The sequence below is a fragment of the Falco peregrinus genome, chromosome Z (genome assembly GCF_023634155.1).
Source record: "Falco peregrinus isolate bFalPer1 chromosome Z, bFalPer1.pri, whole genome shotgun sequence".
Taxonomy (NCBI): domain Eukaryota; kingdom Metazoa; phylum Chordata; class Aves; order Falconiformes; family Falconidae; genus Falco; species Falco peregrinus.
Window position 1 is genome coordinate 82472152 of NC_073739.1, and position 25127 is coordinate 82497278.

A 25127-nucleotide genomic window follows, 5' to 3' on the forward strand; every position below is an offset into this window, starting at 1 on the left:
TATTAATGTATTAATAGTATTAATGAGGACAAGGAATCCTTCCCAGTGAAGGAATCTATAAGCTTTGAAGCTAGCCAACTGCATCTCCCTGACTGGCTAAGTACAGGCAGTCAGAAGCTGACTGCATCCAAAAAGTCCACCAGTTTAAAAAGTAACACTCTCCTATAGCGAAACTGCTTTTTTTCTAGCGCAAACAATCACCTCAATCTGAAAAAGGGCCTCAAGTGAGCTGCTCTTTCAATAATGCATGAAAACTACCCGTGTTTTCTGGTTTAATATGCTTTAGATGCAGTATTTCCAGATCTGTTTGCCTTTGCTGACCTTAACTGTATTACAACCTCCTACTCTGCTAAAGACTGTCTTCAGGCTGTGAATCAAGCAGTTCTCTAGAACTCCCCACCTCAGGGTCAGGAATTTTAAAAGTCATTTATTCATAAATGCTGTTATGTCCCGTTGTTATCAACCATATCTGCCCCCTTCCTCCCTGTGCATTCAGGCCAAGATTGTTTTACCCTGGTGACAACAATCAGTCTTTGCTGGTCTTAGCAGAGGATGACAGAGTTTGGCAAAACCTGATGGGGCAGATAAACACAAAGAATTTTGCTGCCTGACTCTGAGCTCAGAGCTGCAGGCACCGCTTGAACCTCATGGGTTTCACATTAAGGACAAGACCTAAGTGAAAGGGCTGTGCTCCTCTCCCACCCCATAGATACAACCCTCCCTGCTCTATTTTGGAGCTACCAGTTGGTCACACCACCTAGCAGACCTTCCTTCAGTGAGCTGATAGAAGCCTTTTCTTTGCTAGCTCTAAAAACAATTCTTGCTGAGATTTTTGATACCTAACACGCTGCAGCAAAGGAAGGGAAATCTTCCTCCTGGAGCTTCTGGAGGCTGCTGCAGCAGTATCAAGCTGGAAATTCTCACCCTACTGCTTTACTGTCTGTCCTCAAGCCAAACTCCACTCACGAGCCACAGGCTGATTACCCTCCCCATAGTTTAAACATCTTTTGTGACAAAAAACTAGCGTAAATCATCTAGCGGGTATGCAAGGACTAAATGCAACGTATGTCCTGCAGAACCCCCCATCTTTCCTCATCCTCTGTGCTCTAAGAGCCCACGCTGGCTGGAAACACTTAGCACCTACCTGGAGTGACAGTACGATCACTAAGTGCAAGGAGAGGAGCTGAGCAGAAAAGAGTGTAGTAGGGTTTGTTAGGGTAAGGAGTCAACACGAGAACATGGCCAAGAAAAATCAGTCCTTGTTTGCAAGCTCAACAGATTGTGGGTTGAGCATTATAACCTTAGGAACCGTAAACCCACCCTCAATCCATATGGATTCAAGAATCAGTGCCATCATCTGATACTACAAAACAAATAGAGCTACAGGAATGGCATGGTGACCTAAAACAGCTGCCCCCTAAATCCTACCAGCAGAGTCCTCAGCAGAGATGCCGATATACGTGAGAAATCCCCTGCTTGGCCAGGAAAAAGCCGTCTACATCGCTAATCATCCTAAGCAGGAACAAACAGCCTGTAAATCAACTGGAGAGCAGCACTGCAACTTGTACCAAAGGTTGTGACAAAATTAAACTCGGTATGGGAATGCAGTTGAGGCAGCCATCAGCTGACAAAGTACATTTCTTCCTCATTCTCACTTCTTGGTGTAGTTGCTGTAAACACTCAAGACATTTCTCTGATTTATGCATTTAATTAAAAGATATCTGTAACATTCATGCTGTTTACATTTAACCCAATGCTGCAATGAAAGCTGTAATTTTGTCTGGGATTTATATTCTGTACTCAAATTTATTTTGATTCCTTGATTTAAACATACACACAGAAGTGAAAATGTGTCAAATCATGAAAATGGAAAAGATTATACTCCATTATCTAGTTCATCTGTCAACCAGGGCAGAAATCTTCTGAGGACTGTTTTTCTCAACCTGCCACATGTTATGGAAACTTAATTTAAAAGACTAATTCAGAAAAGACAGCTAAACCTTAAAAGTGGGAGAGCAATTGGACCGGTATAATTGAAGTTGGTTACATTATTTTTTTCTCCCTCTATCTTGTATTCAGTTGTTCATAATTCACCTAATCTGGCACCTTCTGGGATAAAATTGTTGACCTTGGCCACATTACTTTTTTTTTTTTTTAAAAAAAAGAGGTTATTTTTTTTTTAATGGAATGAGCAACAAAAACTTTTTTTTTTTTTAATCAAAGTAATAAATTAAATTTAAATGCAACTCATTTTCCTTCTCAGCTACCCTGCCTATACTGAACGTTTGCAGTCGAAAAATAAACACATGGGTTGGAAATAGCTCTCAACTGAGGAGGAAAAGAAAAGAAAAAAATAAATCAGAGCACTTCAGTGTAATTTTACTTTGCTTTGACCAAAGTTGCAAGATATTTGGAAACAACACGTCATGCACATGCAGCGCATTTGGCACTGGACTTTTCATTAGAGGACTCACAACATATGCAAGTAAGGGAAGGCTGCACAACACATGTGAAGCAGATTTAGTCACAGCAAAAAACGTAATAAAAGTGTAGGGTGGCTTTCTAGGGTATGGAGAAGGAGGAGGGAAACTTGGGAAATGTTATTCAGCTTAAGCAAATGTATAGCTCCTAAGTTAATAGGGGATGGGCTCTGGCTCGGAGCCCTCCTGTAAGATGCACTGGACAGGGAGTTATGGGCTGCTCATGAGCGCTGGAATCCTGCCAAGCTGCTGCGAAGCCAGCAAAGCTCTGCAGTTCGGGGCAGGGAAGCTCCTCTGTGCTCTCTTTCAAAAAAAATGGGATCATCCTTGAAGGTTAACAGAGTTCAAAATATGTGGCAGGCGAGCGGTTAGCAGAATGGAAGTAGCTTTGAGAAGCATACACACGCAAAATGTTGTTTACCAGTGTCAGAGATCTGTTACTATGGGGAGCGACTTGGAAAGTCTCACGCTGCTTTCCCATCCACTCATTTCTCCAGCACTTACTTTCTGCCTTATATTTTCTATGTCCTTCTTGGAGAAGCTTCCTTAAACCAATGAAATTAACCAATTTAATGCAGCTAGTGACAAACAACCAGATACACATAGATAGATCGGTTTGTGTTAGAATCTGTGTAAAGTTCGTATCTTTCTGCTCAGTGTCTCTCCACGTGCCCTTCCTTCCTGTAAAGGGAATGACCCTTTCTATGTGCCACTGAAAAAAATCAAATTTAGCAAATATTTCTTTACTTTTAAATTGCACAGCTAAATCAAAGTAGATGCACTGACAGACAATGCAGCGTCTCAAGAGCTCACATGGGAAAATCTGATTCTGCTGCTACACTCACTTCCAGTCTTGTTGGATATTTCACAGTGCAATGAAAGGCCAAGACCAGACTTCAGCTGTGCATAAAGAAATATGTGATTGATCTCTTTTGGCAACCCACGCTCCTTTTTAGTGACTGGAGTTTGTATGTCAACTCCTGACCCTTCCCCTCCACAAAGTCTGCAGAGCACCTACCATCAGCCCCCCCATTTATCACCACCAGCAATGCCTTGCACAAGGATGCTCTGCCATCTGGAGAGCAGCAGGAAGGAAAACATTCCTCATCCTGGGTGACAGTAGGAAAATGCCACCACTTACCACTTTTTTTCTCCTCCAAAACAATATTCCTAACAGCGATGGTTCCTGCTCATCGCTGCAGAACAGCCTCCTCCCGGGTAAGCACTGGTTGGGGCATCTTTCGCCAGACATGGAGATGCTGAAGGGTCCCTTGCATGCTGACTGGGTCACCAGTAGGGCACAACCAGGAGGAGATGATTGCAATGGACATCCCTTGCATCCCGTACAGAAATATTTTTCTGCTCCCTACAGGATGCCTGAAGAATTACATATTTATTTCTTAAAGAGTCATATTTAGATACCTGTGTATTTTCACACAACAGCAATTTTGTATCTGATGCTCTGCTTCAGGAGAAAAGGCAAATGTCAACTGTTAGGGAAGAGGTAACCAGCCTCCACAAGAGTACCGCTGCTGCTTCTTCGTTATCATTCATTATACCTTCCCTCCTACTCCCTAGTTTTTATCACCAGGGGTGAAAGGATGCTAACTAAACCCTTTGCAAGTGCTGAATGGCCAGTTCTATGCTCCTATCAGTGCTGCTCTTTCCCAGGCTGCATGTCCAACAGCTCTTTCACCCCTTTTTTTTCTTGTTATGAACTTTAATCACAAACATGGATAAACAACTTTTTTATTACCTGGCCATGTGATGCATTTGAAAATTCTGATAACCAACCTCCCACCTTCTCCTGTTCTGCTCAGACCCCAGCTCTGCTTCTCTTCAGGTTCAAAGGAATACTTAACTTTACAACATCGATAGTTTCCTGATGGCCTAATTCTGGGTCAGAAAGGAAAAAAACCCCAGTAATAACTGTTGTTATAGGACACTATTCCATCTTCTAAAGGCTCTGCATGTAACTGCATGAACTCTCATCTGTTGTCTTAAGGGGAAGCAGTTAATTACAATCCACAAGCTGCCACAGGCAAAGGCTGAGACATTCATCAGCTCAGCTGGGTACAGGGCTATAACTGCAGTTACAGTTCTGTGTAGCAGTGAAGGGTCTAAACCCAAGTGACTGCAAAGCGAAGACAGCCACAGGAGAGAAATACGGGGGAACAGCAAAACTCTTACCCTGCCAATCACCCTGCTCCTAAGAAGGGTTTGTTTTCCCTTTTACATTTTTCTTGGTTTGAAAAATTAGTCTCAGAATCACTAACGATATGTATTATTGTATTAATATATTATTCCATTTGCATTTCTACAATTAAATTGTTATTATTACCTAGTGCATTTCTCCTGGCTGGGTAGATAGGACCTTGTCACCTGAACATTTCAGTTTTTTCTCAAAACTGCTTTTAGATAACCACAACACTTCCAGGCTCCTGTGGAAGGCTGACCTGCAGAACAACATTATTGAATAGCTCTTCTGAAGTAGCTATGGTGACTCCAGAATAAGGTAATTTCATTCCAGTATAATTGTTCAGCTTTGTGAAGAAAGCAATTACACTGGAATGAAGTGACTGAATCCAGAATGAAGCTTCCAGAAGGTAACTGGAAGTGTTTTCAGGGGTGGAGGGGACAGACATTAAGCCTCCATATAAATATTAGTCTCCATGTAGACAACAGCTTGGGAATAGGAGTGTCCTGTGCTAGCCCACCCTTCATCTTGGCCAATGCACCTCATTCCTGAACTGCGGAATCACTGTTACTCAAGTCACTCACCCAAGGCACCACCCTCCCAAGCTACCTTGTCGTGTTGTGCAATACCAAGCTCTTGCTGTGTGTTCCTTCATCTCTGGATGAACTCTGCTTCTCTGGATTCCAGTAAGATAAGCAAAGACCCACATCTAACAGGATGCATCTTTCCTAGAGAACTGTGATTGAATTACAAGTAGGATGTAAAGGAGATCATGAAAATACATTAAATGTTGGATTTAAAAACCCAGAACCCTGGGGCAAACAAAAGCCTCACCAGTGCTTCTGAAAACCCTACATGTAAGGTTTCCTACATCACATTTGCATTTATACAATTCAGCTGTTACCTATTAACTCCAAGTTAGCCTATTTTCAGCTAGTCATTTATCTTGTAAGTAAAGTATTAAAGACAATGATGATCTTATGCAAGCCTTGAAGAAAGAAACCGGATTAAACTGTTTGGAGCTTCCCCTGATCATAGGAATGGTCCTTCTGGGACCACAACAGTTTCATTGATTTTTCAACACAAAAAGCACGTGTGGATTTGAGCGTCAGTACCACATTGGCCTTGACCATTAATAGTTTCTCGTCGATAGACATGAGGGATCTCCAAGCGCACACAGCCCTCAGCAGTATTCTGGCTTCCCTGGTCCAGAATGGAAAGGACCAATATTCTGAGACTCAGTAGCATACATGGTACGCTATCTTAAAGTATCTGGGTTTTTAAAGGATAATCATATTGTGCTACTAAACCACAGGGTTTTTAAAAGCAAGGACTGCTAGATTTCTAATGTTTTTAAGTTAACTTCAGCTATAGACACAGCTTTGAAAGCACCTGACTTTTATGACTCTCAATTATGCCAGCCATAAAGCCAAGTCACCTACTTATCTTCTGCAATGGCTTAGCCTTGCAGGCTGCGAACGGGGACCCTTGCTGGCATCGGCCATGTGCTGACCCTGTGACACCAAGGCAGTCTCAGCGAGTGGTTAGATGAGACTTACATGGCGCTTTCACAGGTTGTGGACAAGCCATTTTCAGCAACTTTTGGTTTACAGACAAAGGATCCAAAATTCTAACAAAGTCAAATGAGCTAAGAACACTCTAAATATTTTCACAGTGATCCATTCTTAATAAAAAGGAGAAAGAGCTCTGATATAATCGAGCGCAAAAATCCTGTTTACAGGATCTTCATATAAAAAGCAATGAAATTAAGTAAGGCTGTATTACTTGCTACTGCTATCAATTAATGCAGCAACCACTTCCAGACGTAATAATTACCATATGTGCACTGTGCTTTACCTCTGGGCTTATTAATTTCATACACAGGAGGTTAGAACTATTGATTGCATTAAAACATACTGCTGTGTTACAACAGAAATGCTCCCACTGCAACACGACATTGCACAAACTGGAATGATTCAAGTGACATAGGAACAGCCATCTGCACCCATCAGTGGATAACTTGCTAACAATCATTGCTCTGTCCCCTCTTAAACACACAAACACAACAGGAGAATGGCAGCAGTTAGCTCAGCTGCTTAGGGACAAAAATTATGGGGTCTTAAGATACAGATGTTGACCACTGCATAAATGTAAAACCACTAAGAGTACCTACCAATATCAATAAATTGATAAAACTAAAATGGCTTTTCTTTCTCACTGCCATCCACCCCACTGTGACTTTGCTCACATCGAAGTGACTGCCAAACAGCGCTACCCTACAAACTTCAGAGCAGCCTGAAGTTTGGCGAGTCTCAAAAGAATATGCATGTGGATTTGGAAAAGTCCATTTGGTTTTTGAAGTTTGCTGAAAACTTGACATATACTGAAAGATCAGGACATTCACATAGCATCTAAAAACATGCAGTGGCTGCGCTGCCGTAAGACAACCGGGTTTCTAACTAGATGCAATATGTTCAGAAACAACTGCATCCTTTTTGCACTTGGGCTGTTTTGTTGTCATCCTAGCTGCATACTTAAAGCTGTATTTCTACTCAATGCTGGTTAAGCTTCTAGAAATTATATAACCTGCTTTAAAAACCCTCCCTGTAAACAACAAAGCACTGTTTATCTTTTTAATAAATCTTAACCTCACATTAAATAATTCTACTGTCCTAAAATAATATTTATAAAGACAATGGCAACAGTGATGCAAAGGAACAAATGTAAGAGGTGAAACTATCAAGTTGGCTGCATCGGTAGTACATTCATATAGTGTGAAAGTGTGTCAGCAATTGCCAGAAGCCTTTAAAAGTTAGAAGGAACCTGGCTTTTTTTCAGCAAAAGCAATAAAACCAAGTACCAAGCACAAAGAGTTAATGCGTTCTTCCTACTTCTGAAAGCAGGAACGAACCTGATTTCGTCAGAGAGATTTGGCAACGTGCGAAATCCTGTAACCAATTTCATTTCCTGATAAATGAACGGTCCACAGGGGAAAGTCAGCCAGAGGCTTTGGGAACTGTCGAGAGCTCAGACATGACCGAGAGGCTCCTGGAAGGAGCCAGACTGTCTCTTTGCTTATCACCGCCCAGCCAAACGGCACCATCCAAACGCCGGCGCTGCCAGACTCCATTTCGAGCTGGAGCTGCGGCGCAACGTGATAGTGCTTCGTCAAGGCACGGGATCCCCTGAAAAAATAAACCAGCTCCAGCACACATCTCGCGTTAGACTTTAAGCAACTGGGCTGAAAACACATGGTTGTATAAAACAGGCGTTGGGATGTAACTTGTAATGGTCTGTGTTGTTTATGTGTTTTAAAGCCAAGTGCTAGGAGTGACTTGGTATTCTGGAGTTTAGAATCTCCCCTCCACCCTTCCAACAGGAAAAAGCCAAATACAGAAGGATAAATCATTTGTTATTGGATAGATTTTGGCATCAGTGAGACTGTGAAGGATGCGTTTTCAATAGGAGCTATAGGCTGCGTCACGTGGAAAGCTGAACATCACTCTGTTCTCAACTATTCTCAGTTTTAAACTATAAATTGATTTTTTGAAAAGTTATCCTCATAAATGTAACTGATAGTCCTACTGAATGTTAACAGTAAATATCAGATCTAATTGCAAAATGACACAAGTGCCTCAACACCAGCTCAGCTGTGACTTTCTGATCTATCTAAATGCCACCTCTTCATATAGACTTAACCTGTTTGCTTTTGTATTACTACAAATTGATTCACAACTCCAACATTTTTACAGGAAATTCAAGTAGCTTGACACACAGAGATGTGAACTTTTAAAAGTCTAAAGTTTGAGCTTGTAAAAAAAAATATTGCAGTCTGATGACCCCTGAAGGGAAGATAAAAGGAAAAAAAAATAGCTTAAATAATAACTTCAGGCCCTTCATTACCAAAATCCTGGGTAACTTTTCAAGTGGCTTGCAGGCTTATAATAGCAACAATGTCTGCAATTGATTAGCTACCCCAGCACAGCCAGATGTCTCTGTGACGGGGAGAAAGTACTGTCGGTTCTAGAGTTTACTGGGAAGCAGAATATCATTTCACTGAAAAACAAAATTTCTAAAACAGAAGTTAGGGAAGCTAAAGAAATACTACGTTTGTTCTAAACCAAAGTGTCTGAAATCAGTTTTACTGCACTTTCTAGTTCTTTGGAAAGCCTGGGACAAATTCTTTTCTTGCTCCCAAGGAAAATGCTGCTCGCTTCACTCAGTCTGCCCTTTACCACAACATCACTACTCACCGATTTGCTGGGACCTTTGACACCTTCTGCTCAAAGACTGTGACAAATACAAGCTAATAATATATTTTAAAAAAAAGACAGTTCTCTATGTTAACTATCTCTGCAGGATTGCAAACAAGGTACATGGCCTTGGAGGAATTGCAGAACACGACTCCAGACACACCAAGGTCTACATTTTGAGCAAACAAACATCATGAGCCCCATCCCCACTGCTCCTTCCATGACTTTACTCATGTTATTTAATGCACACTTTAGGCCTCAAATGAGAAAAACAGTGAGAACACCCAAATGGGATACGAAAAGAATCAGCTACTCTTTCAAAGCATTGTGATACTCACGATACTGCTGCCTTTGAAAGTATCCTTGATACTTTTTGGGCTACTGCTATGCGTTTACCAAATACTGCAATGACTCCATGCCTATCATTGCACAGTGAGCAAGAAACACTAGAGGAGGAAAATAATTTCAACACAAGAGCTTGCAAAAGCTGAATGGATTTCGTGTGGGTAGCCACGACTCACTCCCAGTTCCTTCAAGCTGATCGTTCAGCAGTTAAATAGTGCTCTGCCTCTGACTCTGTGCTCCTTCAGCTGCTTCTCTCCACTTCAACCGAGTTGGCTGAAGCTCACAGACTCATCTCTGCTGCTCTGCTTGCCCACTGCACAGGAAGAAACACAAAGATCTCATGCCGTAAGATCCTTACCCGACTGCTGACCATCGTGGGCATGACTGCCCTGGAAAGGCAAGGACAGCCTTGCTTGGTAGCCCTCGGAACTACTGCAGACACAGGCGCTGGGGCTGGTCTCCTTACATCTACAGTGATGCAATGCAAAAACCCAGTCCTATGCTGTCCTTTAAAGCACACAGGAGGAACAAAGCCAAGAAACACCTTCTCAGTTTTCTGAGCAATCAATGTGACTCCTAAAAAAGCCCAGTTGCGTGAGGTTCAACCAGGCTCAGTGCCGGGCCCTGCCCGTGGGTCACACCAGCCCCCCGCAGCGCTGCGGGCTGGGGCAGGGGGCTGGGAACTGCCTGGGGGGAAAGGGCCTGGGGGGGCTGGTCGGCAGCCGGCGGGGCATGAGCCCCCCGTGTGCCCAGGTGGCCAAGGAGGCCAGCAGCATCCTGGCTGGTGCCAGCAGTGGTGTGGCCAGCGGGAGCAGGGCAGTGCCCGTGCCCCTGCCCTCGGCACTGGGGAGGCCGCCCCTGGAATGGCGCGGTGGGCTCTGGGCCCCTCGCTCCCAGACAGACCCTGAGGGGCTGGAGCGTGCCCAGAGCCGGGCAGGGGGCTGGGGAAGGGGCTGGGGCACAAGTGCTGTGGGGAGCGGCTGGGGGAGCTGGGGGGTCAGCCTGGAGAGGGGGGGCTGAGGGGAGACCTTCTGGCTCCCTGCAACCCCCTGAGAGGGGCTGGAGCCAGGGGGGTCGGGCTCTTCTCCCAGGGAACAGGCGACAGGACGAGAGGGAACGGCCTCACCTTGTGCCGGGGGAGGGTTGGGTTGGGAATGAGGGAAAATCCCGTCACGGAAAGGGTGGCCAAGGCTGGCACAGGCTGCCCGGGGGGCTGGCGGCACCCGCCCTGGGGGGATTTATAACACCTGTAGCTGTGGCGCTCGGGGCCAGGGATTAGCGGTGGCCTTGGCAGTGATGGGTTAGCGGTTGGACTTGGTGATTTTAAAGGTCTTTTCCAACCTAAATGATTCCACAATTCTATGAAAAGAGCAGCCAGGGAAATAAGGGAGAGGACAGAGGAAAGTGACGCACAGTCCATCTTTCCTCCTAATTAACACCAGCCACTATGAGCCACATCCTCACCACCACGGTAGATGCAAAGTCCTAGGCGCCTGCCCGGTGTCCTGCTTACATCACGCCTGGTAGCATCTCATAAGCATGAAGCTATGGCTTGAAAACCTTAGGACTGTTATAGCCAACCACAAAACTCCCCAGTGAAAGCAGGATTTTTCCAATGGATCTCTGGAAGTGTTAGGATATAGCAATGTTTCAGTAACTATGAAGAAAACAAGGTTGAAGTTCTCCCATTTATTCTTGATCTGTGAAGAAAAGCTTTACACAGTGCTCCCTCTAAGTTGAAAGCATGATTATTATTTTCTGCTCAAAGGGATTTTGGCTCCTTTATAGTAAGAAACTGACATTACATAAGAAAAAGTCTAAAGATCACAGATTCAAGAGTTTGGTAATGCATATTTTCCTATGCTGATGCTGCAATGATTTTTATATTACTCTTCAATAGGGAGGTGTCAGAAAAGCATTAATATGTTTTTAACTGTGTGCCAGGCAGACAAACAAAATAAAATAGTTGAGTTTTTTTTCTTGTTCTAGTCAACAATGCCAAAAGTTAGTTTATTTTTCTCCACCCCCATGGAAGAATTTATAACCAATGAAGTAAACCAAAGTGAAAAAGCTGTTTTTCATTCCAAAATTGACTGACAGCTGCTATGTAAAAGCAAACCTAACTTGTTTGGGTTCTCAGGAGCATTCACGTTAGAAAAATTAAGTTTCCTGGAGCCACTTGAGGGGTGTGGGGGTGTCTTTTTTGGTCCCTTCCCCCTCCCCAGAATTCTAAAACCATAATTTAAAGAATGTGATACTGTGTAATTTTCACATTCAGAAGACAACTGGGAAAGGTGGAGAGCACATCCCCTTTTCAAACAGTCTCAAGAGTAACAAATAAATATGGTATCACTTACAGTGTTCGCTAACTCTCCTGGGGAGTACCAAAGCGAAGTTGTGGATGCCATGGTACACGCCACCGCTGTTAGACCTGGCAATATTCAAGCAGATACTATACTCATTTGTAACCAAGACCTTATGTGCAAAAGGACTCGTCTTACAGCACACCAAAGAAACCCAAATCTTGACATGTATGACAGTCAAAATCCATGCAAACACTTACTGGAATGGTAACTGTATGAAGAGTTCTAGTTGGTATTTTACTTAAAAATATTAAAGCAAACTTTGAAAAGTAAATAAATACGCTTTGTGAGTGACTCACCAACACTACCAGACTATGCCAACATTTCAAATGTCTTGAGTCCCGCAATATGAAGCTCCATGGCTTGCAAGTTTCAAGGCAAACTACATTTCAAAGGACTGCAGTAAAACTTACTCCACTTCCCCTAAAGCTTCTAAGTTAAGCGATTTCTTCTATCTTAACTGAACGATGCTTCTGAAAATGAAGTGTCGTTAGCATTCAATCCAACTCAACAACTATATTTGCATTATAGGTAGCTACAAACAAGACTCTCCAAAGACTGCTGAAATGCACTTCTATCCACGGAACAAAAGGAGTCACCAAATTCCAAAGACTTTGAATCCGCAGATGCCAAAGCTGATTTACTTCGGCCCTTGCCTTCCTCAGCCTTAAAAAATAAAGTAACCAGGCATACAAGCAGAAGTTTTTTTGTCATCATGCTACATAGTCTAACTAGCTACTCAAGTCTACCTCCTACTAAGGATGCATTTCTGTGGATTATCATATTAATGTTTAAAAGTGACCACAGCAATTATTTCTGATCTATTTCTGCTACAGCCCCAAAGTTCTGGTTCCCTTCTGCGGCAACTGAGTTAAGAGCCTGACTGCTGCATTATTTTTCTTTCTGTAAGTTTTTGAAATGCACAGTCAAGAGTTCCCATATGATGCAGTATGTCAGCAAGTTCTAACTTTAAGCACTGTAACAGTCACAGTTTTTCTGTAATATTTTTCACATACTTTAGATCTTGCCCACACACAAGTTTGCACCGTTTAATTAAATAGACTTAAATGATATAAGCTCCTGCTTGGACATACTTATTATAAAATAGTGTCATTCAATTTAGCTTCAACTCAGTCTCAGAATTTAAGGAACTGGGCTTGTATTAATAGAAGAGCACCTGCAGAAGGGTTTGCCCTGGTTCAGACAGACAGGCAGATTTATAATTCCATTTTAAGATTAGCCAGAGTCAGCTGAGTGCAGACATGTCTTTGACTGCCTGCTCACAGCTTCATGATGATAAGTTATTTTCTGACCACAAAGCCCATCAAAACTTACAAGATCATTTTTCCTGGAATTTTGATTACCAAAAATCATATTTCTCAAGGGATAGGGAGTATATTCTTCTCTACCCGAGGTCTATGAGAATCTGACCTCTGAAGCAAATGCCTTCAAAAGAAAAGTGAATTATTGTTCATCACTTACAGGTCAGCTCACGGAAGCAGGCAAGTTTGACATCTTAATTGAGGGTATAAATTGTCAGAAGGAAATACACAATCCATAAATACTACTATTCTTAGCATATGTTTGGCCTTTTGGAACGGCCCAAAAAGCACTTTGTTTAAAAGTTTCTTACACTTCTCTTACTAATCCGATCTTCTTCAGGTTAAGGGTTAACAGCAGTTGAGAGGCAGCAAAAGGAAGTCTGCATTATAGATGCCTGCCTAGCGTCAGACCTAAGGATGTATTAGACACAGTCAGCTTCCACTATAGGAAGATCTTTGACCCTTCAGCCAGAAAAACATAACTATCAGGAAGAATTTGAGTAATTTATTTTTTAAGGGCATTTTCTGTCTCTTGCTTAGTGCTATGCCCTAAAGCCCTGTAAAGGAGTTGCTGGTCTCTATAATTCCTCTGCCTGTACATCTTTACAGCGCCACACAGAGTTAATTTGTGCAGTCTTCTACCTAAAACCACAGCAGTGAGGTACTGCTACAGCAGCAGAACAAATGCAAGAAAGCTGTACATAGCTTAAGAGTTACAGATCTGCCCCAAGGTTTAATTTAGATCATTAAACACCACTGGTCTGGATTCTGAAGCCAGCATCTTGCCATAGCCAAATAACAACCACTTGGGACTAAGGACATCAGTACTCTGGGAAAACCCACCATCATCAGGAGCAGTTGTAATGGAAGACGAGGCAATGGATGGTCTCTTGGGATCAACATCACGTTAGGTAGGGTGCACACATCTAAAATGCCATCAGTTTCCTTCACAATCTTGGGTGCTGTGTGAGCGCTGCCTGTGTCCTGCCCCACCACACTGTTGAACAATGTCTCCTCCCTAGGAGGAACATCTGCAGAAAGAGGGTAACCTTTCCAGAGAGAGCTCAGTAGCCAAACCAAGAGACTGTTTCAATTCCCTCAGCTTTGCAGACTTCACGTGCACTTTCTTTTATGGCTACACCTTCTTCCCAGAGTTGAAAGTACCTACACTTAACGTCCTCTGTTGAATTCACTGTCACCTCACTCAACAACCATGTAGTTTTTGTAACATTTTTGGTAGCTGAACTTTTGGTGTTGGCAGTGCTTCCCCAGGAGCGGGGTGATGGACGAGGGACACAAAGCTGTCCTGGTCCGGCTGCCAGGTGGTATCTACCATCACTCTGAGGACAATTTACTCTTTTCCCCAGTGCTCTGGTGCCTCGGTGATTAGGGCTTTCAAGAAATGGAAGTTGAAGGAGTTGAAAGTACATCATTAGTAGAAGGGGAAACCTATGAAAAGTGCTTTTAACACCTAAAGCGAAACTTGTTCTGTCAGGAGACTGAAGGCTTTTACCTCTGCTCCTTTTACATATTCTGTGAAATTTTAATGCCCGTCAAACTCGAATGCACTTTAATAAATATTAAATTTTGCACCATACCAAAAAGGTGCAAGTTGATGGCATAATGGCACATCTGCAGAGCACATGAACACACAACTAAATACTCATTGACACAGGGAGGAAAGGAACAGGTGAAAAATAAAAGCAGCTCCGAGTACGTTCATGAAAATGAAACCTCTGCCTTAAGTGGCTTATCTAATGGGACCCTTTCTTTTATAAAGCATTAAATGTGGCCTCCCAAGTGTGATCACTCCGTGAACCTAAATATCAGCTCCCAATCACTAGCTGGCATTCAAAACAAGTTTTCCCACTTACTGTAAAAGAGCAGTTATCTGCTGGCTAACTCCTTGAAATCCTGAGATAACTCTCAGACTCCAGACACAGTCCTACTTCTCTCACACTCCTAAACCTGAAAGTACAGATAGTTCACCAAAAGGAAGAAAGGCAGCCTGAGAACTTTAAAAAAATAAAAAAAAAGAATGAAGCCAATTTTCACCTATCACTATGATCTCTAAATTGCCTTTAATAAGCTCCTGCAATAAAACAGGGAGCCTGGATTGTGGGCTGCTTGTCTCTGAAGGAGACAGCTCTATCTCCATGCCGTGGCTTCTGCCTCCATCCCGGGCGTATGAACTTCATTTATCTTCTCCCACAGACCGAAGGAGAAATAACCAGCTCTTGATTTCAGCACCTGCCCTTTATCTCTCTGTCTATGCAGAAGTCTTCTAAAAGGCCAATTACTCAGCTTGGACTTTCCCTGCCTTCCACAGTACACGGCTAAAAAGCATACGCTTAAAATAATGTTAATTATATTGTCTCCAGTCAGATTGCTCTGGGACTAAAAAGAAAATACGAGTTAGATATCCCATTTCCCAATAATTATTTGCTAAGAAAATGGAGGGTAACTTTCCTAACACAGACACACACACACAAATATGTATTTTTATATATGTATACACACACACACACGACCTACTGCTAAGACACATGCTCACTGTGCACCCCATGTTGCTTCCCACAGTGAGAAGGAGCCCAGGGTGTGCTACAAAACTGATAAGCTCCATTATGCAGATTGGGATGGTGGCTTTAAGTGCTGTTATTTTCAGTTGATGTTTATTCATGTTTGAACTATGGTCTAAGCACCAGACTCAAGATCTGGATACACCTAACGCCTCTTGAATGCTCACTTCCTCGACAAAGGCCAAGATAAGCAACTTGAAACATTCACTATATTTATCTGTGCATACATTAGGTATTTATACATAAGAAAAAACCCACACCAACATTGTTTGAGCTACGGGGAAGCAAGTGAGTAAAAGCGCTGCTTCAATCCTCATTTTTCCAAATCATATCCTCTTTGTGTTTCACTTGCCTCCCTCAGAGCACTTCAGCTGAAGACAGTGATTTCTAGGAGGTAGGACTAGTATCTCTGCAGAGTCTCTTGTACTTTAGAGCACTTCAGTATGTTACAGCAAAAAGCAAGGATGGCTCAAAAAATAATTAGCAATTAACTGCAAAGCCGATCTATAAATTCTCAGGATTAAACTCCACAGCTCTGCATGTTGTAATTACATGTAGGTCACGTCGACCCAGATGCAAAAGACCCATAACTCCTTCAGACATTGCCCAAGCTGGCCAGACACAAGCCACTTCTCTGAATTGGCTGTGCCCGAGCCAGCATGTGTTAGCAAAATGTCCCTTCAGCAGGCAAATTCGAGTCGGTCTAGGCACCAGACAGCTTCCAGCTTGCAGCTGTGAGCTTAGCGATGGAGCAGCCACACGGAGCCTATTGTGCAGGCAAAGCGACGGCGGGTAGGGCTGCTCCCACCCATCCAGACATGCCCAGAGAGTGTCATTAAAGACATGTGGATTAAAGCTTTCTCCTTTATTTAGCTGCTGAAATTCCTCAGAGTTGCCAGAGTTATTGTGTAACTATATCTTTAGTCTGATCTTAATACAATTTTGTCAAGGTTTAGAATAGCTTCCCCTGAAAACCTCAGAGGCTGAAGTGGGAAGACTCCGGGAATTACACGAGACTTCTAGGAGAGAGGTACAAGGACAGAGGGCACAAGACTCAAGGTCATTTCTACAGGAGGGAGCTGCGTGCTGCTGATCATTACTGTCTGCAGAGAAAGGACGTTATTTGCATTTACAAATTAATGCATGACATTACAGATACCAAGGTCAGTGGCACCAACTTTTCTCCACACAGGAGTAACCTGCTCTGGTGAAACTGCTGCTCAGCAAAAGGATTTTGAAAAAGCCCAGTAGGTATGAGCAGGCAGCGTAGAGGAATTACGTGCCAGACTATGTTCCCTTGGTAACACTGCCCCCAAACTCAAGCTTCAGAGGAAAGGTAAGCAACTCCAAGTCGCACTAGAACCATCATCAACATCCAAAGTACTCATCTGCTTGGTGAGGACTTATGGAGCTTGGCACTCATCAAAAAATTTTGATCTGTTGAGTTAATTGGCAATATAAACACGTCATTTTGAATGTTGTATATCATCAATGCAGAAAATTTCAACTTGATGAGATTTCACTCCAGAAACAACACTTCTTTAAACTGTGGCCCAACACATAAGACAATCTGGCACACTATGTAACTGATAAAACCTTCATTTTTTTTGCAAGCAGCAAATTTATTTAGTGATGGCTCCGTGTCAAGAAGGAATTGCTGTAGCCTCTTAATGTACAAGCTTTTAATTATCTGCATGTAAGAATAAATTGTCATAGAAAAAGCAAAAGGTCCAGCCTTTCTCTGTATTCACAGCATCACAGAGTAGCAAGGACACAACCTGAAGGGCTGGATTTGGATCCAACAACTACTCTGGTGTTACTTAGGCTATTCCTGGACCACAGCTCAGGACTCGGATGCTAGACCAATCTCTCCCGAAGTAATTCGGTCTAACTAAATACGTGCCATCTCAGGGACACAGGGAACTGCAGGAAAGATACTAGTATATGCAGCCAGCTAGAAAATTCCCACTGGGTGTTTTAAAATTACCAGGATATAAATAAATTAACCAGCCGTCACCAATGACCGTGTGTACTCTGTGTGCCTTATCAGATGGTATTTTCCTAAAACTGCCACAGAAGAAAAGGGTCTTGAAAAGACACTCTTGCTGTCTTACTATGGGAGTAGGAGCAAAAATGGTTCTGCAGGAAGCAGACAGGATTTAAAACACACTCAGCATAATGGAGAAGCAAAATTTGTCGCATGTTTGAAAACCACACATAACTCCCATTTACTTACCTTGTTACACAGATTTCATTATTGCAGTATTTAAACATCATGCAGTCATTAATGGATTTTAGCCTTACAAAACCTGTCAAGTTGGCAAATCCCTCATGAGACTTGAGAGATTCTCAGAAGGGAACAGAGGGGTCTGCTCAGGATTATACAGAAAGCTCGTCATCATGTTGACCGGACTTACAGGTCCTGAACTGATTTTTACTAGTTTGGTTAATTCTTAACTAAAGCCTGAGAAATCTATCTTTGCAGCATTTTATATAGACCCAGATGGAGGCGCAGAACACTAGAGAAAGAAGTAGTGAACAAAAAAAAAAATTATCAAGGTTTGGTTACAGCTTAACTAAACAATGGATGGGGAGGTGAGACAGCACCTTCGAGACAGGATGAAGACAACCTCAGCCTCAGCAAATTTCAATTCCTCCACATGCTTCAATTTAATAACTACTCCAGAAAACTCACCCAAACATTTAGCACAAGTCAGATATTTAAATTAAAACATTACCTATCGCAATCCACAAAGTAATCCCTTACCAGTCACTATTGATAGGAGAAATATGTTTTGACGTTACAGATATAAAGGGTATGTATGTAATTAATTGGAACAGTACACTTTAATTGACAAGGTCTTGAGCACTTACTCTTAGCCTGTCTTTGGGCAAAGCAACAGCTCCTTGCTTGATGATTTCCAGAACTCGCTCCACTGACAGCTCAGCTCCAGCTTGCTCTAATCGGGAGCTGAAAAAGGTGATCACCTGGAATGAAAAAATCAGAGCACATCAATAAATAGAAGAGATCTTTGTATCAATTTACACACAAAACTGTCATCTTCTTTCCTTGGATCAATGTATCTGTACTACTTAAAGAATAATCATGCTATTGCTTGTGTCGCAGTCAGGGAGATTTTGTTAATGTCAAATTAGCACAATTATCAGTATCCTCCTGCAGTCACTTTTAACAGGTAGACAATTTTACATTTAACACACACAGCCAAACTGATAAATTCTCGTTTCCAAGTACTGTGCACTGACATATGCTTATATTTCTATCTGTTGGTACTTCTGCACGTCAGGACTTTTGAGACCTTCCAGTCTACTTTATATAGTTTGCACTAGAAATTTACTTTAATTTTCAAGCATCAAAGTAAAATCCTTACAGTCTCAATGACTCCTGAACATTGAGCTTTAAGACAACTATTACTATATCAACACAAAAACAAGAGTCTACATGACTTCCTGGGGGTTTTGTAGCATTCAAAGCCAAGGCAACTGATGGGGGGGTTGAGGGGGGGGAGCCCACAGAGCTCTTCTCCCCAGATAAACAACCAAAAGTGCACTGTGTCCTTTCCCCATCGCAGATTCCAGGGCCAAGGACCTGTACATTCCCTCTCAATGCTATCATCCTCTCCACATCTCCCTGGCAAGGCCAAGCTGATTTTCACCATATCTCCCTCCTCACCCCCTTTTCTGTGACCCAGCTGATCCTTGTTAGCTAGAACACAGTTAGGTCAGGCTTTAACTTTTATCCCTCTCCAAGCTCAGTAGGTCACACTAGAAGCAAACATCCCACCAACAGCTCTCCATGTGGGACACCAGGAAACCTCCATTTCTATAGCTCCTTTCATCCAAAAAGAGCACACTTTGCAAATCCCATCCCTTACCCCAGAGGAACTCATCAGTCACGAAGGGGATCCAAACCTGAAAAGAACACAGAAAGGGTACAGGGCAAAACTTCAACACCTACTTAAGAGGACTCTGAAAGTACCACAAGATGGTCAGAGCCACTTGGTAGAGCCTGTCTACATGTGAGCACCTGGCCACCGCTTGGCTGGAGCCATGCACAGCTCTCGCTCACCGCACACGCTGCTGGTAGGTTCCCCAACATCTCATAGGCTTCAGACACATTCTCTGCTGAAAAGCATTAATGTCCACTTCTATCTGAATCACAGCCTCCAGCACATCGAGTAATCTTTGTTAATTCTCCCAAGCAGAAGGGGAGAAAAGTGTATTATACTACAAAATCTCTGCTAAGCTCTCTTTGTTCTGGAGTGAGACACAGCTGGAGCCAGAAACCATTACCCTAATTATGCCTCCCAGCTCAGCTGCTGTTAATAAAACAAAGACAGCTGATGGTTTGATTACTGTGAGATTCAGATTTGTTGTTCCTCTCTTGTGAGCCCAGAAACCCTATCCCTTGTTTTGAGCAGGTAGATTTGCTGGATTGAGGAGCAATCTTCTCTAGAAACTGAAGCATCAAGTGAGTGAGACAGACAACAGTTGCTGGAAGTTGCTTTATAGGGTGGTTGTGGGGTTTTGGTGTTGTTGATTTTTTGGATTTTTTTCTTGGCTCTGTTTTGTTTTAAACAACAGAAGTATGGAAATCAATGGAGAGAAAATTCAGGTTTAACCTTTTGTATTGTCCTTACAATTATCTCCGTACTTGAAAAGAAGGGAGAATTTCACTGCCTCTGGCAGATGCTGCAGGTAGGTTTGACATTCTTACAGATAAGGACCCGATGTAGCGCTGTGATCTCTGATCTTTGAAAAAAACAGGAGTTGGAAGATGTGCTGATTTCATAAGCAAAGGAGCTGGAGGGAAGAACCAGAAATTACAGAAGAAAATGGCAAGAAACAGCTTGTGCAAAGAGTGTGAGGACCTTGGAGTGAGGCTGGCATGGTTTTGGCATACAGTCTGGGACAAATTGCTGGTAGAGGAGATACACAGCTCACAGAGGAAAGAGAAAGTTGCCCACAAACTTCAAAATTAAAAACCCATCCTCCTGCATTTCAGCACCCCTCTGTTGTCAGTAATCACTAGTGAAACCTCTCCTCGCCCAGGGCAGGCTCATGCAGAGAATCCAGCACACTAGTGCTGCCTTGTTAGCTCAAGTTCTGCTAAACCACAATAAAAGCAAAATTTAATATTCGGCTTTTAATCAAAAGGATAAAATACTACCATAATGCATACACATAAAAAATTGAATGAGGCTCACAGATACTACCTGAATTCTGGCATTTCTTATTTTTCAAAGTCAAAGCCTCTAATCTTAACATGTTTTTAAAAGACACTTAGTTTTTGTGGTAAAGGTACTAATCTTGGTTGAGTTACATTTCACAAAGAACAAAAGTGAGATAGGCTTCGCTTCCAGTATTTTCAGGCTATGTCAGCATTTCACAGAACTTTGAATGGCTATTTTTGGTATGCAGTTGACTGAAATTAAAAATATCTACTTTAATAGTAATACTTATCTTTAAGAGTTACTTGTCTTACTACTTCAGACAATATAGAATTGGAGTAATTCTCCTTTTAACCCTAACAGCGCAGTACCCCAATGAAATACGAAAAAAGGGGGTGGGGGAAGAAAAGACAGGAAAAAAGCCAAGATATACAGAGAAGATGCTAAAGGAGGTATTTGCTTATTACCATTAAATCAGTAATAAAACCAAAAAAGCATCCAGCATTCCATCCCTACTTGCCCAAGCTCCCACCTCCTCTGTAGCAGAAGCTCTAGCACTTCACCTAGTAATCTGCCCAGATATAAGAATATAAAAGCTTAACGTAATATTAAGGAAGAGTAGCCGTTTCCTTTGCAAGAGCTTTAATTATCTTCCATACATAAGTAACAGAAATAAAATAATTTAAAGTAATTATGAAAATTAACAGATTTCAACTCTTTGTGCACTTAAAAAGAAAATAAACCAGAAAAAGCAAACTGGGTGGATAATATTAAATGAATTTCAAGTTTTAGCACATGCTTTAAAACCCAATGCTGAGCATATTACTGTAACGTATAGAAAAAAGCAGATCTCTGGGCAAAGGAACTAGGCTGAGCAATGGTGTCAATTTTTTTATATTCTCATAATTATTTTTCTCATTAATTATTTGGACACTTGGTCTAAGAAAACAGAAAATGACCGCAAAGACTGCTTAAGAAGAAGAAGAAAAACAAGAAACTTAATGAGTCACTGTGAATTACTTGGAAATATCCAAGTCATGCTGTGCGCTGAAAGGGCCTCTCCATGCAAGGAACGTAACCCGTTTTAAAAAGCTCTCTCTCCAATCTGGCTTTCATATTAACAGAGATTAAAAGGCACATCTAATCCTGGATTAGACAACCCCTCATCAGAATATCTTATCAGTGTCCAGCTAAAATGGTGTACCTACAGCGCCTTGCCCTGCACAGAGCCTAATTCCAGTTGTGCAAGCTACCCAGCCGTGCGGTGTGATGGGCACACAGCGACACGGCTCGGTCACCCTCAGCGCAAGGATTTCCAGGCTTTGTATTAATGCACCATTAACATACTCAAGATCTCAAAACAAAAACTTGTCTGTAGCGATTTCCAAAATCAGTTTTCATAAAGCTTTTCCATTTAAGAAGTCAATTTTCCCTGACAGACTCATTTTTAGTCCTTTCATTTTCTAAACTATACATTTACAAAATATTTACAAAATATTTCCAGAGATTAAAAAAGCTACAAGAAAGCTAGAATAATTTCAAAGCAACATTTCAGGTCTTGGAGATTTTTTTTTAAGATTAGGATGGAATAACCACAATGTCTATTATTTCACCTGTATATTGCTTTCAATAGGGCTGAAAGAAATAAATATTTCTATTTACTAGAGCATCCACCAAGCAGCGGAGTTATCAAGGGCAAGGTGTTTTCCTCACTCGGAATCTCTCAGCGGATGCTGAAGTGCTGTGAGGCCCCACAGCCCATTCTCAGGCAGTGCCATTGCCTAACTAATACTACACCTCCTCCCCTTCTCCTCCAGCTAAAAATAACAGTGCGATTCACTGCTGCCTCCTCTGCCCACAACAATCAACGTTAACTCTGCGAAAGATAAAAAAAATAACTTGGCACCAAATGAAAAAGCTCCGATTCTTGTTTTGTCTTCCTTTTTTTTTCCTCTCCTTTGGAAAGGGGTGAAAAGGGAAAGATGCATGTTTGACATTGGCTATTTTACATTTCCAGCTGTGTTCACCACTGGGAGAGTAACGGGCTGTATTGATGGCACACTGAAAGGAGAAGAAAATGAGAAAACAAACCTCTTGTCTTAAAGTACCACAGGATGAGCACTTCAGCTAAGTAGCTTCCTTAGAAAAACATAAATCACAGCTATGTTCAGTAGCCGATAGTCATACCCTCTGTCCTGGAGAAAAAATGAGGCAAAGCCAACCACTACTGATTAAAGAAGAGAATAAACAGCTTCAGGTGATTAAACAGCAGGAGAAACACAAAAGGTTTATCAGCAATCTTGAAGTACTGAAGTTTTTCAGATTCACCTTGAAACTAGGAGCACATTCAAAGACAGATAAACTTTTCAAGGTACTCTGCTCTTTGTACCTCCCCACTCCTAGCAAAGAAAGTGGGTAGGAAAAAAACAGGAAAAAGAAAAAAATAATCAAAGTGTTTAGTCAGGCTGTAGTCATCAGCAGGATCAAGATTTTTCTATGGGCGTTTTAAGTAAACCCATGAAAGGTTAGTTCTCAGGTCCACTGCAAGTCCTGCAGGGTCTTGAAATAGGAGTTCCTCTGCCGGAGCCAAGCCAACTCAACTGATCTGAAAATCTAGCAGGGAAATGGCTTTGGAGAATTAAATTCCTAGTAGGAAATTGCATCAATTGAATCCTTTGCATCACTCAAACACTGCTGCCAACCAGATTTCTATCAGACTATTTTGCAAACAAAATTCTAGAAGCTACTAGTTAAGCCTGTTCAACCCCACAATATCTATCAATAGCTCACAGAAATTATGAAAGTAATGAAAGCCAATGAGTTCTCATGATGGCCATAAACCAAACTCATTTTTAGGAATTACTAGCAAGGAGTCTTCAGCAAACTCCAGACACATCTGAAGTTGCTGACCAAATTATAGACCACCTCTGAAACAGAGGCATATAGATAGTTCACAGCTGAAATATTTCTGCAGGAGGCCAGAACAGGAACCATAGCATTCCTCTTTGTTCACCATCCAGAGGAAGAATATCCCATTTAGCTAAACAAGATGCACAATATCCTATTAAGATGACTTTCTAAAATGAAAAGTAAATTAATAGGAAACAGAAGGTATTTTGATTTCAGTTTCTTCTGTACAGCATTAACTGTTCCCATATGTTCCCAATCAGCTGGCAACGGTGATTTTTAGCTTAACTATACAATCTCAGAGACAAATAAGCAGTTTTTAATAATAAAAAAAATGTTCCATACACTGATGACCCTTAAACATTCACCTGTTTTTGCCTCAACAATGAAGCACACAGAGGCTACATGTTGTCTCTGGAGTAAATTGAAAGGTCCAAAGGCTGACGCAAAGTCCATAGTCATGGTGACCGAGTCAGTACCACGGCTAACCTGGGCAACTGCCGATCCGGTCTGAGCAGCTGGTGGAGCTGCAGAGCCATCCCCACGTTCACATGTGCCTACAGACACGTTCTGCTCTGTCCCCTGCCCCAGCGTCATCCTGCCAAACGTCTGCTATCCAGAGGCCACCAGCACTGAAGTCCCTGGAAACCTACCACGGAGCTTCGTTATTAACATTAGAAAGTCTTTCTTGATGACCTGTGAATCCACAAGTATGTGGAAAAGGTTATTCCCTTTCCTTCTATGGCAGTGTTTTTATTTGAAAAATAGCACATCACCTTTAGCCTTCCTTTGGCTAACCAGCACCCATTCTATCTGCCCTTAGAGGTCCTGCTTTCCACACCTCTTGTTTCTCCCTAGAATTTCTTCCACGATGCCAGCTGAACATGAGCCCCCCGTGTGCCCAGGTGGCCAAGGAGGCCAGCAGCATCCTGGCTGGTGCCAGCAGTGGTGTGGCCAGCGGGAGCAGGGCAGTGCCCGTCCCCCTGCCCTCGGCACTGGGGAGGCCGCCCCTGGAATGGCGCGGTGGGCTCTGGGCCCCTCGCTCCCAGACAGACCCTGAGGGGCTGGAGCGTGCCCAGAGCCGGGCAGGGGGCTGGGGAAGGGGCTGGGGCACAAGTGCTGTGGGGAGCGGCTGGGGGAGCTGGGGGGTCAGCCTGGAGAGGGGGGGCTGAGGGGAGACCTTCTGGCTCCCTGCAACCCCCTGAGAGGGGCTGGAGCCAGGGGGGTCGGGCTCTTCTCCCAGGGAACAGGCGACAGGACGAGAGGGAACGGCCTCACCTTGTGCCGGGGGAGGGTTGGGTTGGGAATGAGGGAAAATCCCGTCACGGAAAGGGTGGCCAAGGCTGGCACAGGCTGCCCGGGGGGCTGGCGGCACCCGCCCTGGGGGGATTTATAACACCTGTAGCTGTGGCGCTCGGGGCCAGGGCTTAGCGGTGGCCTTGGCAGTGATGGGTTAGCGGTTGGACTTGGTGATTTTAAAGGTCTTTTCCAA

General features: G+C 42.8%; 1 protein-coding gene across 4 annotated transcripts in view; it reads right to left on the reverse strand.

Annotated features, from left to right (window-relative positions):
- Nucleotides 1-25127, reverse strand: part of DYM (dymeclin) — a 213662-nt gene that overhangs the window by 13176 nt on the left and 175359 nt on the right. For all 4 annotated transcript variants that reach the window (XM_055790767.1, XM_055790765.1, XM_055790766.1 and 1 more), the window contains one exon: nt 18414-18527. In XM_055790767.1, the coding sequence (XP_055646742.1) occupies nt 18414-18527 (114 nt within the window). The remainder of the gene's footprint in view (nt 1-18413; nt 18528-25127) is intronic.